This window comes from Megalobrama amblycephala, linkage group LG18, assembly GCF_018812025.1.
Source record: "Megalobrama amblycephala isolate DHTTF-2021 linkage group LG18, ASM1881202v1, whole genome shotgun sequence".
NCBI lineage: Eukaryota > Metazoa > Chordata > Actinopteri > Cypriniformes > Xenocyprididae > Megalobrama > Megalobrama amblycephala.
In genome coordinates, this window is record NC_063061.1 from 35,768,303 (window position 1) to 35,784,430 (window position 16,128).

A 16,128-nucleotide genomic window follows, 5' to 3' on the forward strand; every position below is an offset into this window, starting at 1 on the left:
TACGCCACACGTCGCCCGTGTAACTTGCATGTGCGACGCTCTTTATATATATTTATCCAGGGTTCCCTTAGTCAACAATTTGGAAATATTATTTTTTAGATAATGATTTGCAGGAGTAGCCTACAATGTGTAAGTCATGTAAATTTCTGTAGTGCATGTACATTTTTCTTGTATACATTAACTATAGAAATGCAGACATCATTGTCTCCCTTTAGGGTTATTTGCAGACATTTTTTGAGATGTTTGTGCATTAATTAATACATTAATTCTAACACATTTTAAATATGTTTGCATTATAGACCATGCATATTGTGCACTGACCTCAGTATCATGTATTTTAAGTGTTTACGATCATATAAGCATGTTCGCAGCCTCATTGAGCTAAAAGTGATTCGGATTCATGCGGGATGAATCATACATTATTCCCGTCTAGCTTTTTTACCTTCTGAATAGTCGGTTGCTGTAGTAGAGGCTAAATATGAACTGTCAACACCATTGAATTAGATTGTGTGAACCAACGTACAATGTAAGGGAACCAAATCAGTATGTTTTATTATGATTGGTGAAGGTCTCTCTAAGCGTTTATCATGAAGTGAGTGACAGAGTATTTCTGTTTGTTTTGCTTTTTAGTTGGTAAAAATGGGCAGCTTCCGTACCAAACCCCTTTGGCGTCCCTTTGCAGGACTGAATGTGTGTTATTCTTTACAGTTCACTTATTGAGTGACCCTGTGCATGAACACACACACACACACACACACCATGCTCCATTTCACTAAAAGGACAGCTGCTGACATTGACTGGACGGGCTGCTTCTCAAACACGCGTTACCAGCATTGTGACAGATGACAGACTTTAGATACAGCCCTTGCTTGATTTATAGGTTTAAGTGAAAATTTGTGCACTTAATTTATTTCTCAAATTTATCGAATTTTTCCCAAATTCTGTTTGATTTTTTTTTTTTTTTTTTTTTTTTTTTTTTTCAAATTCTGTATTTTTAAAAAAAAAAATTATTTATTTTTTTTCCCTGTTTTAATTTTTCTGGATTCCATTTTAAGGGATAAATTAAATTTTAGTAACCAAAAAGCACATCTAATTAATTGAAATCATCAAACTTATTCAATTTAACAACAATTTATTAAAAGTTTAACAAAAAGTAAATTTTTAGGGCCCTATGATTTTTTTCCCCACTAAAATTTTGTTTTATTTTTTACCAAATTCTGTGTTTTCTGTTTGAGGTTTCTGGATTCCATTTTAATGGAATATATTTTATTAATCAAAAAGCATGTCTGAATAATTTAATTCATAAAAATAAAAATAAATTTATTAATTAAAAATATATATTTTTTTTTTAATAAATTCTGTCTTGTTTATTTAAATTTTTCTGACAATCAAATGAAGGCATAAAACATTAATTAAATTTATCTTTTAATCATATGACATTTAACAAACTTTTGTCAAAATGCTGCACAACAGAGCTTTACTGTAAAAATTAAAACGGAAGAAAAATTGTGATTATTCCTTACAAAAATAAATTTTTAATAATAATTTATTTTTATTATTGTTATTAGTGTTAGTATTATTAAATTGAGATAAAGCTAAATTCTACTGTACAACAGTAATATATTTCTGTCACAATTTCTTTAAGTTAAACCAGACTTTTATTTTGACAGGTTGCAGTGAAGACCTTTGAGTTTCTGTGTGTTTATGACAATAGATTTTCTCAAATCTCAGTCTCAAGTCTCAGAGCGGCTCTGGAGATGAAGTTCGTGCATTCATGTCCTCATATAGTGAGGCGGCAAAGGTTGAAAAACAGCGAGCGTCAAGCGTGCTTCAGTGTGTGTGTGAGGTAAATAAAACCGCACGTCTGCGCCATTCATTCACACAGAAACACATACAGCATGCAGGATTTATATTTAAACAGTCTTTTTGCGGTTTAATTTTCACAGACACTAGTCTATATTGTAAATTGATTTAAGTCTACTGACCTACTTTTTATTTATTCATCAAAAATTTGACAAATTCCGTGACATTCCGAGATATACAGTAAATTCTGTTTTTATGACTGAATTCCGCGATTCCGTCAGCATTTTTTGCATCACAGAAATCATAGGGCCCTATGTACTGTGAATATATAGTGCACTCAAAAAAAAAAAATGCTGGGTTGTTTCAACCCAAATTTGGGTCAAAAATAGACAAACCCAGCCGGTGGGTTCAATTTTTAGATGAAATTTTTAACCCATCAGTTGGATTTGTCCATATTTGACCAACATTTGGATTGAAACAACCCAGCATTTTTTAAAGTGTGCATATTCAACATTTTTGGCTGTGTGTGTATTTGTGCTTTTCTGTGTAGTTGTGTTTATATTTATTACGAAGCGGTTTCATTTTCAAGTGTGAATTTGAATGTAAAGTAAATAGATGGTGTTTAGCAGATAACATAATGCAAAAACCTTCTGGCATTAGAAAATTGTTGATCATTTTACTGATTTTGTACTATATTATCTATCTTTCGCTCGACAATGTATTAAAAGTTGGATATATAGTAAATCCTACTATACATGTGTACAAACAGTACATTCACATAAAGCAATATATACTATATAGCAAATCTCGGTTGAGTGATTGTTTATATTTTCACAAAAATGTACTGTATTAATGCACAGCTCTATATAAAAAAAAGGGAATATATATATACATGTTTATCTGCATACATACAGTATATACTCATGTAAAGCGTATATATACTATATATAAAATCTCAATTGATTGTTGATTGTTTATATCGTCACAAAATGTAACTAAATTGTCACCCAGCTCTAATCTGTCAAATGTGACTATAAGGCATGAAGATATTAAGATATTATAAACATTAACATCATGATTTTCTGTAAAGCTGCTTTGAAATGTGTATTGTGAAAAGTGCTTTATAAATACGTTTGATTTGACTTGATTATCTTGGCATGGTACTATATAGTACCCACTTTATCTAAAACAATCAGTCAATGAGCCTCCGTCATTGTTTTTAGCCAAACACTATTTGCCAAAACATCGCACTGACTCATCGTCCGCTTCCGGCCTCATTTCCTTTCTGCGCTTTGAATCGTACACCAGTGAGTTAATTTGGGCAATAAAATAAGAGTCAGTAAGGAGATAATTTTCCATAGAGCACTCGAGTAAACTTAACTAATCAGCATTTACAGCGTTCCTGGGAGAAACATGTGACGTTGTTAGACCGGACAGTGGGTTAGACAGCTCTCAGGTGGGTTACTGCAGGTGAGTCATTCATTTAGTCAAGGAAAGTTGTAGTGAGACTCTCAATGAGTGAGTCATACGGCATTGAGAGATGCTGAGGTGAGAGGCTAAAAAAAGCAGAGATGTGTTGATGCGTGATGTCACTGTTTAGGCATGATGTCATCGACTGGAGAGGAAGTTACACTCATGCGTAGCTCATTTTTAATACATATAATTATTATATTATAATTATATAAGGATTTATTTGTATTTTTATTCATGTTATTTAAGACTTACTTTTATAGTAGATGTTGGGTTAGGATTTTGTGTTTGAGATGAATCTTTTTTGCTTTTGTATTTAAATCACTTTTTATTTTATTTTATTGATTTTTATTTTATTGATTTTATTGAGTACTTTCTTATGTAGTCCATGTAGGGTTATGGTTTTGAGATTTTTATAGTTTAAACAATATGAGGTAAATCCTTTGAAGTTGAAGTGTGTCATTTTTCCAGTGTCACTTTTTTTGTTTTTGTAGTTATCACTTATTTTATTTCATATCATTTTATTTTATACTTACTTATATAGTTCATGCAAGGTTAGGGTTTTGAGATTTTTATAGATAAAATAATACCAGATGAGCCCTTAAAGCAAAAGTGTGTTTTTTCTGTGTCAATTTAGTTTTTTGCTTTTGTAGTTAATCACTTTTATTTTATTTTATTTTATTTTATTTTTTTATTTTATTTTATTTTATTTTATTTTTTTTTATTATTATTATTTATTTATTTATTTTTTTAGTTTAATTTTATTTTATACTTTCCTATATAGTCAATTCAGGGTTAAGTTTTTATAGATTAAATAATATGAAATAAAATGTGTACTTTTTCAGTGTCAAAATGCAGGGGTTTTTTTTGTTTTTTTGTTTTTTTTTGCTTTTGTAGTTAATCTTTTTTTAGCATAAATGACAGATTGACAAAATGACTCATTTTATGCTAAAAAAATAAACAAATCCATTCACTCTTTACCAACAAATGCTTTCAAGTGAGTTTATGTGAAGTCCCGTGATCAGATTGGACATGATAATACCGTGGTACAGTGTATATCACATCTGATGAGGGACATTGTGTGAAATTACAGTCTGGGATTTTGAGAAATGTGTGGAATTTGTTGTTTTCCTGAAGAAAAAGTTTGATTGTGTGTCTATAAATGTGAGCTTGGCGTGTTTGTATGTTTTTCTATGTTTTCATATATATAACATTAGTCAGAAGTGATGTGTGTGTGTGTTTAACGGTGAGTGGCTGCAGACAGATTGAAGTATGAACAGAATAATTCAATAATCAAAAATGAAGATAATGTCATTAATTACCCTCATGTCGTTCACAACCTGTATTTATTATAAATTTTTTGCAGTTATTTTATGGAACCCAAAAAGGGAGTTCTTGCATGCATTTATAATGACCACACACCATAGACTGTAAAAAAAGATGGACGGTGTGTCTCCGGTTCCTTCCACTGTATAAAAATAAAGCTAAAATATCCCAGAAACGCTCTGCGCACTAGCGATCCAGAGGTGGAGCCAGACTCAATGACTCAATCTCAATCACAGCTGTCAATCATGATGTTTCAAAGGAAAAACAAACATACATCTGCGTGATGAGAACTACCTAAAATGATTCGAAATGTAATTGGATTTTTTAGTTTGGCTCACGTTCCATTCGATTACATGGAGAGAACGGGGTTTATGACCTATACCAAAGTCCCGGCGGCCATGTTTGAAACTCCTCTCGGGCATCTCTGTGAATGGGGAAACATCAAATTCTCTAAAGCTGTTCGGCAAGCTTTCGATTAAATGAAATCACCAATGAAATCTGACAACAACTGTCTCATAAATTGTGTTTCTAAACGCTCAAATAATGACAAAAAAAACTGCATTTTTCAGGCTGGATCAATCTAATACATATGCAAAGTCAGAAGTGCGCCTCTCTATAGGAAGCGTGCATGTGACTGTTTCTATAGGAACCGGAGCTTTTAACGGCAGCTGCAGTGACGCGATGACTTTGCCAATCGGTGATTTAGAAGGCGGGACTTATTTTGCCATATTGCTTTTTGCAATTCCTCCCATTCATAATAAAAAGAGCCACAGTTTCAGAAACTTCCACTTTTATTGCAGATATTTTACACAAATTTCTCAGGAAGTGACCATTTTTGTTCTCTTGAACACGTGAGATGGAAATGAACGGTACTTCATTTGCAAATGTTTTATGCGATATTCCAATTTATTTTGCACATAAGTTAAATTCGCAACGTTGGAAGGAAACAAACAGCTACAGTTGAAAAAGAAAATCATCAGAAAAGATGATTATCAGCTGATCTAATCTCATTTGTGTCCTCCTTTTTCAGTATTTGGGCTGCATTGAAGTTCTCCGGTCCATGAGATCCCTGGATTTCACCACACGGTCACAAATCACACGGTACAGCAACTCTCTCTGTCTTTCTACACATGAAAAAGTATAAAATAGCCACAAACAAAGGAATTGTGGGTAATATTAGTTGAAATAGCATGCACGGATGCACACTTCCAAGAAAGAAGTATATCATATCATATACCATATATCATACTGGCACCTTTTGTAATATTGTTAATGCATTATGAATGGCACATTCTCTAGCATTGTGTGAACTGGTAAAGTTAAGGCCCGTTCACACCAAGGACAGTGACTATAACAATAATGGTAAAGATATAGTTCTAAAAATCATTCTGAATATAAAACAATAGCAGAGTTCACAGCACAATGATAACGGCACAGAGGAATGATGTTACTTTCAGAACGATTTTTTTACGGCTAATGAACGATTTATACATTGACAGCCAATCAGAATCCATCCTGCTATAAAGAGCTTGAGAATTTAAAGAGACAGACGACAAAACTGCAGCGCGCTTATAATAAACAGAACGATAGAATGTTTATAGTCTTTATAGATATTGTTCTTAGTGTGAACGGGCCTTTATGCTTTCCATCTAATACAACAAAATTGGATCATTTTTATAACGTGCCCACAGTTTTGTTGCAGTATATTGGATGATGACAACAACAACAACAACAAAAATAGTAATGAACAGTAGAAAGATTTCGCTATTAAAATTACTGCTCTACCAACTTAGGGTGCAAATATCAATAAATATTAATAATCACAAAACAAAAAAATATATAAAATGATCTACACTTATTTTCCTTAATTTTTTTTAATATTTTATTTTATAATTTATTTTATAAATAAAATTATATAAAAAGATTTTAAAAGAGGTGCAAATATAAATGAATATGAATAATCACAAAATAAATAAATGTAATAATCTGCATTCATTTCCCTCCATTTTTTTAAATATTTTATTTTATAATTTATTTTATAAATAAACATGTAAAAAGATTTTTAAAAGATGTGCAAAATTCAATAAATATTAATAATTAAAAGAAAAAAATATAATGATATGCACTCAAGTTTTAAAAAAAATATATATATATATTTTACAATTTATTTATTTGATAGATAAAATTGTGAAAAGATTAAAAAAGAGGTGCAAATATCAATGAATATTAATAATCACAAAAGAAAAAAATATGATCTGCTCTCATTTTTCTTAATTTTTAAAACGTTTTATTTTAAGTTTATTACAGTATTATTTTACAGTTTATTTATTTTATAAATAAAATTGTTAAAAGATTTTTAAAAAGGTGTGCAAATATCAATGAATTTTAATTAAAATGATTAGCACTCATTTTCCTCAGTTTCTTACAATATTTTATTTTACAATTTATTTATTGTATAAATAAAATTATGTAAAAGGATTAAAAATGAGGTGCAAATATGAATATTAATAATCACAAAAGAAAAAATAAAACAATCTGCACAGTTTGTTAAATATTTCATTTTACAATTTATTCATTTTATAAATAAAAGTATGTGAAATATATACAAAAATAGGTGCAAATATCAATAAATATTAATGGTCACAAAAGAAAAGATCTAATGATCTGCTCTCATTTTCCTCACTTTCTAAATATATTTTACAATTTGTTTATTTATTTTAAAAATAAAATTATGTAAAAAGATTATTTTTACATAACTATAAAACATTGATTATTTTCTTTGTCATTTGTCCAAATTAACTGAAAATGAATTGGACGTTCCATATGAAATGATATCTATTGAAGACAACAGAGGGGGAGTGTGTTTGTAATGTTTCATTTTCTCTCTGTTTATGTATTTATAAATATTTATGTTTTTGTTGTTTTGCTACTAAATCACAGTTAATGGCTTTTGTACGCTGCTTTTTAGTTGCTTTACGGTTACATCACAGTTAATGGCCCCCGTGTGGCGTTACATGACTGTTATCAGCTCTTTTATGGCACTTTTATGTTTTTTTTTCCCTTTATTTGCATCCGCTGCCAAACACTCATTTATTGATGCTAAAATGAGCGCATGAGATGTGAATGTAACCCATCCATGTGTGCTGATGAGTCATTGCGTAACATTAGTGTCGAGGCAGCAGATCGGATCCCAGCGGACGCTGCTTGTTTATTGAGCGCTGGGCTGTGTGGGCCGATCCTCATACAGACGGGGAGCCAGCGTTAGCAACGCTGGAGATGACATGTCATATCCTCTTTTCTGCCTGACTTCCTGCTCTCTCTGCTGTAGCGTTCACACGAACACACAACTCATTCCCGACCGCTCTCTGGACACAAAGACGGGTCCAAACTCTGTGTTTGAATGTCTTATTTGAGGGCAAAGAGGACTGAATGCATGTGATAGTTAATATTTATTGTGCCTTTTGTAAAACATTAAAAGAATCTCACAAAGTCTGTTGAGAACATGTTCAGAAAGAAATAAAAATATAGTTCTTGCATTTAAATTTTTTTTTTTTTAAATCCCAATCTCATTACTATAATACAGAAATTATATATAGTATTTGTTGCATTGCATTAAATGTATGCTGACTAAAATAAATGTACTACAGTAAAGAATGTCTAATGAAGATCAGCATTAATTTGAGCATTTAGCATTAAGTTGAGAATTATTTAAAACATCATGTCAGAATGCATTACAGTAATGGGAAAATTGGGAGAAATGTGCTTAATTGCCCAAATAATGTCACTGTGCAAATAAGTCTTTTTCGTCTTAAATAGGCTTCATTTTCCTTTTTACAAATTATTATTTATTTTATTTTGTGGCAAATATGAACATTTCCCTTTTTTTTTTTTACCTTGTCAATATATATTATATTTAGTAAATGTTTTTATATTTAAAATATACATGTTTATTTATATTTTATGTGAGTTTTAAATAGGTTTATGTTTATTATATTATTATTATTATTTATCAACAATTTATTTATCAAAAGTGTATTTCATTTAATTTCAAACTTGTATATATATATATATATATATATATATATATATATATATATATATATATATATATATATATATATATATATATATTATTTTTAGCAAATGTTTTTATATTTAAAATATAAATATTTATGTATTTGTTTATATTTTATGTGAGTTTATATAGGTTTGTTTATGTAATTATTATATTTTCATTATATTATTAATATCAATAATTTATTTATCAAAAGTGTATTTAATTTCATTTCAACCGTGTCAATATATATATATATATTATTTTTTATGAAAAGTTTTTATATTTAAAATATAAATATGTATTATATTTTTATTTAATGTGGGTTTATATAGGTTTTTTTATGTAATTATTATATTATTATTATTTATCAACAATTTATTTATCAAAAGTGTAATTCATTACATTTCAACCTTGTCAACATGTATATTATTTTTAGCAAATGTTTTTATATTTAAAATATAAATATTTATTATATTTTATGTGAGTTTTATATAGGTTAATGTTTATTATATTATTATATTTTTATATCATTATCAATTTATTTATCAAAATTGTATTTCATTTCAACCTTGTCAATATGTATTATTTTTAGCAATTTATTTTATATATTTAAAATGTAACATTTATTATATTTTATTTATATTTTAAATTTGTCATTTTTCTAGTTTATAGTATTATTATTATTATTATTATTATTATTATTATTTATATTTACATAATTTAATATCCATTGACAATCCTGTTCTCTAGATATTATCATGAGCATCGGCTATAAACCCCATATCAGTGGATGACTAAAAATGATAGATTCATATGCTGAGATCTGAGAGCCGGATTCACAGAAACAGATCAAATCTATCCCCAGAATGACCAGTTTTGCTTTGGTTCCAGAATGCCGCTACAGTCTGACTGTTTTCACACAGCATCACTACAGTTTGCTCTCTCTGTACTTCAGAATTACTCATGTCTTTATATTTTTTTGTCATTTTTTTCTCCACAGGGAGGCGATCAGTCTGGTGTGTGAAGCTGTCCCTGGTGCCAAAGGAGCTCTGCGCAAGAGAAAGGTAGAATGAGAGAAAGAGAGAAGATGCTTTGTGAGGAGAGAATGTGTGGAAATATGTTAAAGAAAATAACTAAATGAGATGAACTATTATACTGCATTCCATTCACTTTTAAATAAGTCGAAATTCCACCAATCAGAGAGTCGAAACATGCCAAAAGATCTCTTTAGCTCCGCCCACTCGCAAATGAATCAGTCTACTTACCGAAATATTTGAATATATGTTGATTTTGCAATAAATTTAATATTGATTTTATATATATATATATATATATATATATATATATATATATATATATATATATATATATATATATATATATCAACATTTTTAAAGTAGTAGTTTTATGATTGTAGTTCCTTTCTTTATTAAAGCCTTTAAAGTCACAGTCTTGTACCTTTGTATTTTTGTATTTTGGTTCGTGGCTTATAATGCTTTAACAATGATTTTTTGAAACCCCTATGGGAGAAATGAGTGCAAAAAATACTTCCGGAACCAGCGCTGCTGAAAAAGTGGGCGGGCGCTAATGCACTTTATAATAAACCTCTTGAAGTCGGACTTCCAACTTGGAAACTCGTGCAAACATCCTCAAGTCTGGTTCCTTTGTGTTGCAATAAGTATTTTGGCTAATTTGATGATGCTTTCAGCTGCAGTAAGAGTATAGTACTCTCAGCTCTTACATTTTACCATTTCTAAATCTATTCCTCGTAATTTTTCATATTTTCCCTGAAAGATCAGCACAGAAATTAGTAATTATTCCCATTCTTGTCTTAGGAAATGGTTAATCGTCATGGAAAATAGTATTTTGATGGTGCAGACATGATGACAAAGGCATGTCAGGTTGAAGCTTACTGAATTAGAATTGAGTTTAATTAACAAACAAACAGACAGAGTTATAGATTATTGCACATGACAACAGGAAGTGGTCAGGAGGTGGAGGTTATAGATGCAGATCAAGAACGATAAGATGTAAAAAAAAGACCAAAAGAGGAGCATCAGAAGGTTTGGAGTGAGATAAAGACAGTTAGAGATCAAATAAAGGCTGGGGAAAGAGAAATGGCATGCTGCAGTGTGTGTGTGTGTGTGTGTGTGTGTGGGCATACTGTTAGCATGGTGACTCATTCTGTACTGAGCAGCAGTAATCAGGCCTCCTGCCTCCTGCCGCGCGTGTGTGCGTGATGCACGTTTGCTGCGAGGATTGCAGCCGTCGAAAGGGACGTGTCTGCTTTCAAATGAACAGACGTGTGTGTGTGGGGATTTTAGGAAACCTTTAAAGCATGCTGTGCTGTATGTCCCGATTTAATGACGCCACATCAAACACAGAATGATACAGTTTATGTGTGATTTTTATTTTTTCATTTTCTTCCATTTTGTAATATGAATGAAGACTGGAGTGATTTTAATTGAATTTCAATTTAGTGTATATGAAAATTACAAAAAATATCCCTTGTCTTCTTAATAAATTAATAATTTTTTTTATGCAAATAGCACATATGGATCATTCAAACGTTTCGGCAATCAGCCTTCAGTGAATCATCGTTTAGTTTGTATGACAAAACAACTGCATTTTAATGCAGCAAAATTAATTAGTAAAATAAATTCAAATAACAATAGTACAAATGGAATATCAATATAATAAAAATGAATCAAATATGAAATAAATACTAAAAATAAAATAATAGTTCAGAACATGTATTAAAAATGTATTCATAAAATATAAAATAATTTAAAAAATAATAATAAAATAACCATTCAATTGTTATTATCTAAAGAGATACTATTGTAGATTTTAATAATAATTTGAATTATTTTTTTTTGTTTTTTTTTGTTCAAGGTTTATTAATTTTGTTGCTTTTGTCATTTTGTATTAGTTTTTTTAAATATGTATTTATAGTTTTTATTAATTTTTATTTCAGTTTGTTATTTTAGTACTTCAGAAATAAGCTTTCTCATTTTATTTCAGTTAACATTTATTTTATTTTAAGCAACATAAATGTTTTTTCAATTTTAGTTTTAGTTAACTATATAATAACCCTGAATCATTCAGAACATATTTAAATAAAAATGTATAATAAAAATTAATAAAATATAAAATAAAAGTATTAAAACATAAATCAAATCAAATAATAATTCATAACATATTTAAAGGCACAATATGTAAGATTTTTGGATTAAAATTTCCAAAAAACACTAGAACAGTGTTATATATTTTGTTGACTTGTGTACTTACGTTATCCCAAATTTTTCCAAGAATGTTTAAATCCAGAGAAATAAGCAATTTTAACCAGGACATCGCCTATCAATGACAATTTTAAGTCAAAGACAGTTTAATTTTGTAGAAACCATGGAAACACCAAAGATGCTTTAATATATTATATGTTTTATTAGACAAGGGAACAACTGTTTGAATACATTTATAGACAGAAAACGAATCATTGTTATATAGCTCAACACAGTAAGTCTTATTGTTTGAATCTCGTTTTCTTGATTATATTAATATAATATTCTAATATCAATCTAGCTTACTGCAGTGTCTCACAGCAGCCGCCGAGCGAACGCTCAGAGTAACGTTATAACATCATTTTCAACACAGTCAAATGTATCTAATATGATAAACAGAGCTGCTTTACCCCATCAAGCTACACCTTTGTTTTGAATAGGCAATCTCTAGAGGCGAAAAATTACATGTTGTGCCTTTAATCTTTATATGTGGAACTTGATTTTTGGAAAGTTCACTGTGGATGAAGCTACTATTCAATGCAGGACAAATAATTATCAATCAGTCTAACACTGTTTCTACACCAGACGCGAGCGGCGCAACACAACAGCAGAACACATTATAATGAAGTGATGCTGTCTACACTAATCATGACAAATTCCCAACAATAAACTGATGCCCCGCTCTATTCTGATTCTGACGCAGTGCAGTTCGTGCAATATAGACACAGCCTAAGAAATTAGCAATCATCACATATTGCAGTTAGGAAGTTAAGAAGCAATTAAGAAAGATAGTCTAAATGTTTCGCTCTCTCTTTCAGCCTCCCTCGAAACTTCTCTCCAGTATTTTGGGCAAGAGTAACCTGCAGTTTGCTGGTATGAGTATCAATCTCAACATCTCCACCAGCAGTTTAAACCTGATGACGCCGGACTCCAAACAGGTACAAAAACACACACGCTTACTGTCTCTTCTCTCTGTCTCGAGATGAAGTGTTTTACTGCAGATGAATGACGCTCCTTCCTGTTTCCACAGATAATAGCCAATCATCACATGCAGTCCATATCCTTTGCCTCCGGTGGAGATCCGGTAAGACTTCACAAGATCACACCAGTGATTCATTCTTCAGCTGACGCTCCGTCTCACGACACTTTATGGCAAATCTCAGAGGGCTCGGGGAAAAGAATGAAGGTGTTTAGGGGCACATCGAATAAAATGAGTGTTTCTCTGATGAAAAGGGCCATAATATATGATTCTGTGATATTTTTATTTTCATAAAAAGAAGCATAGGTTAGTTTTTATTGATTATTTTCCACCCCTTTAAGACCTTATGACTGGCTAGTCTCGGTATATTAGTTGTTTATCAGGTCAAGTTGCTGAATATTGAGTAAATATTGATATGTAAATGTGGGAAATATGTCAAATAGCTCTTAGTTGTGATGTCATAATCATGACGTTTTTATGAATTAGACATTTTTGCCATTTTTAATTTGTAAATGTGGTCGGTCAAATGTTAATGAGCTCAGATGTGATGTCATAAATAATCATGACAGTTTCACGAACAAGTAATTTTTTGCAGTTTTTAGTATGTAAATGTGGGTGCTCATGTTAATGAGTTCTTGTGATGTCATAATCATGACATGAGCTCATAGATGTGATGTCATAATCATGACAATTGACAAATGAGCCATTTTGAGGTATTATGCACTTTAAAAGTTCACAACTCGCACACTTTTTGCTGTTTTTAATGCGTAAATATGGGCGGTCAAATGTTAATGAGCTCATAGATGTGATGTCATAAATAATCGTGACCGTTTTTGCTGTTTTTAATATGTAAATTTGGGTGCAGCTCATGTTAATGAGTTCATACTTGTGATATCATAATCATGGCATTTTCATGAATTAGACATTTTGGCCATTTTAAATGCATAAATGTGAGCGGTCAATTGGGAATGAGCTCATAGATGTGATGTCATAATCATGACATTTGACAAATGAGTCATTTTTGCAGTTTAGTTTCAATCTGTGCAGACTGAGGAGGGGACGAGTTTTTAAAGTACAAATACATCAAACTCCTATTTCCGAAGAGCAAGAAATATCCTGTTTTCCATTATATGACACCGTTAAAGAAACATGCTTATAAAAGTATTAGGTTTGAATCATTCTCTCTGTCTTCTGTCAACAGGACACGACTGATTACGTCGCTTATGTAGCGAAAGATCCTGTTAACCGGAGAGGTATTACTCCCATCTTTTCCTTTGCTGTGCGCTCTGAGTATTTGTGTGTAATTTTTTGGATGTTAAAATACTTTCTCATATCCATGTTAATGTTCAGAGACAACTCTAAGTAGTCCATTTTTGTGTTGAGAGTAACACCAGTAGCAAATTAGTTATCACCTTTAACTAATTTCACAACATTCACAATGGTGGTTGGTGCAGATTGACGATGCTCTTGTTGGTCAACCACAGTTTTAGCTCTATGGCTCCTGAGGGCCGTTTCATTGTGTTTACCGCCCTGTAGCGCTACATTCACAAACAAGCGTGATTGATCAGTCCGCCACGGCTGCATTTAGCATCAAAAAATCAATTTCTGTGGCTGTTATATCTTCCTGTCTTTTCATTTCATGGTTCTTTTAACTTCCTGTCAGCGCAGAGGCCACGTTTTAAAACTCTTGCTGTACTTTCTAAAGCATTTTTGATGTTGTCAGAGGAAAAGATCCTGTAATGAACACTTTACAGCAGAGTGAGTCAGCAAATCGGCATCCGTTTCGCCATCTGCTGATATCTAAAACTTCAGCATGCGTGCGTGTCTTATGTTTGTGTGTGTACCTGCATGTCTGATTTATTGCTGCTTCATTTGTGTTTCATGTATTTTGATGGATAAAAAAACTTTCATGTTGCAGACAATTTTATTTTGCATAAGGAAAATTAAGTCCGTTTTCCCATGTGACACTATTTTAATGACATTTAAACACACTTTCATTCCAAATTCTCATTATCGTAATGCAGATAATGGTTTCCCAAACTATTGAAAGAACTGCAAGTGATTTGTGAGTTTATGAAAAGCTAATGAATTAATTTAGTTAATTAATTTAATTTAATTCAATTACTATTTGCTTTAATTATTAATTATTAAATAATAATTAATTTTAATAATAAAAAATGTAAAAAAAAAAACGTCAGCCAAACATTTTATAGATTTACTCAAAGTCCAATTTAACAATATGCTGTTCACAGTTCTCTGATGCTTAACTATTAAATAGTAATTAATTTAATCATATAAAATGTAAAATTTAAATAAGACATTTTTCAATTAGACTATTTTTAATGCATAAATGTGGGCGGGCAAATGATAATGAGCTCAGATGTGATGTCATAAATAATCATGACAATTTCACGAACAAGTAATTTTTTGCGTTTTTTAGTATGTAAATGTGGGTGCTCATGTTAATGAGTTATTGTGATGTCATAATCATGACATGGCGGTCAAATGTTAATGAGCTCATAGATGTGATGTCATAATCATAACATTACGGTCAAATGTTAATGAGCTCGCAGATGTGATGTCATAATCATGACGTTACGGTCAAATGTTAATGAGCTCACAGATGTGATGTCATAATCATGACGTTACGGTCAAATGTTAATGAGCTCACAGATGTGATGCGATAATCATGACGTTACGGTCAAATGTTAATGAGCTCACAGATGTGATGTCATAATCATGACGTTACGGTCAAATGTTAATGAGCTCACAGATGTGATGTCATAATCATGACGTTATGGTCAAATGTTAATGAGCTCACAGATGTGATGCGATAATCATAACATTACGGTCAAATGTTAATGAGCTCACAGATGTGATGTCATAATCATGACGTTACGGTCAAATGTTAATGAGCTCACAGATGTGATGTCATAATCATGACGTTATGGTCAAATATTAATGAACTCACAGATGTGATGTCATAATCATAACATTACGGTCAAATGTTAATGAGCTCACAGATGTGATGTCATAATCATGACGTTATGGTCAAATATTAATGAACTCACAGATGTGATGTCATAATCATGACGTTATGGTCAAATATTAATGAACTCACAGATGTGATGTCATAATCATAACATTACGGTCAAATGTTAATGAGCTCACAGATGTGATGTCATAATCATGACGTTATGGTCAAATGTTAA

The 16,128-nt window shown here is 31.0% G+C and overlaps 1 protein-coding gene across 3 annotated transcripts in view; it reads left to right on the forward strand.

The window, feature by feature from the left end:
- The window catches only part of shc3 (SHC (Src homology 2 domain containing) transforming protein 3), a 55,552-nt gene that overhangs the window by 14,738 nt on the left and 24,686 nt on the right, over nt 1-16,128 (forward strand). For all 3 annotated transcript variants that reach the window (XM_048165613.1, XM_048165611.1, XM_048165612.1), the window contains 5 exons: nt 5,630-5,700; nt 9,657-9,720; nt 12,756-12,875; nt 12,968-13,021; nt 14,118-14,169. In XM_048165613.1, the coding sequence (XP_048021570.1) occupies nt 5,630-5,700; nt 9,657-9,720; nt 12,756-12,875; nt 12,968-13,021; nt 14,118-14,169 (361 nt within the window). The remainder of the gene's footprint in view (nt 1-5,629; nt 5,701-9,656; nt 9,721-12,755; nt 12,876-12,967; nt 13,022-14,117; nt 14,170-16,128) is intronic.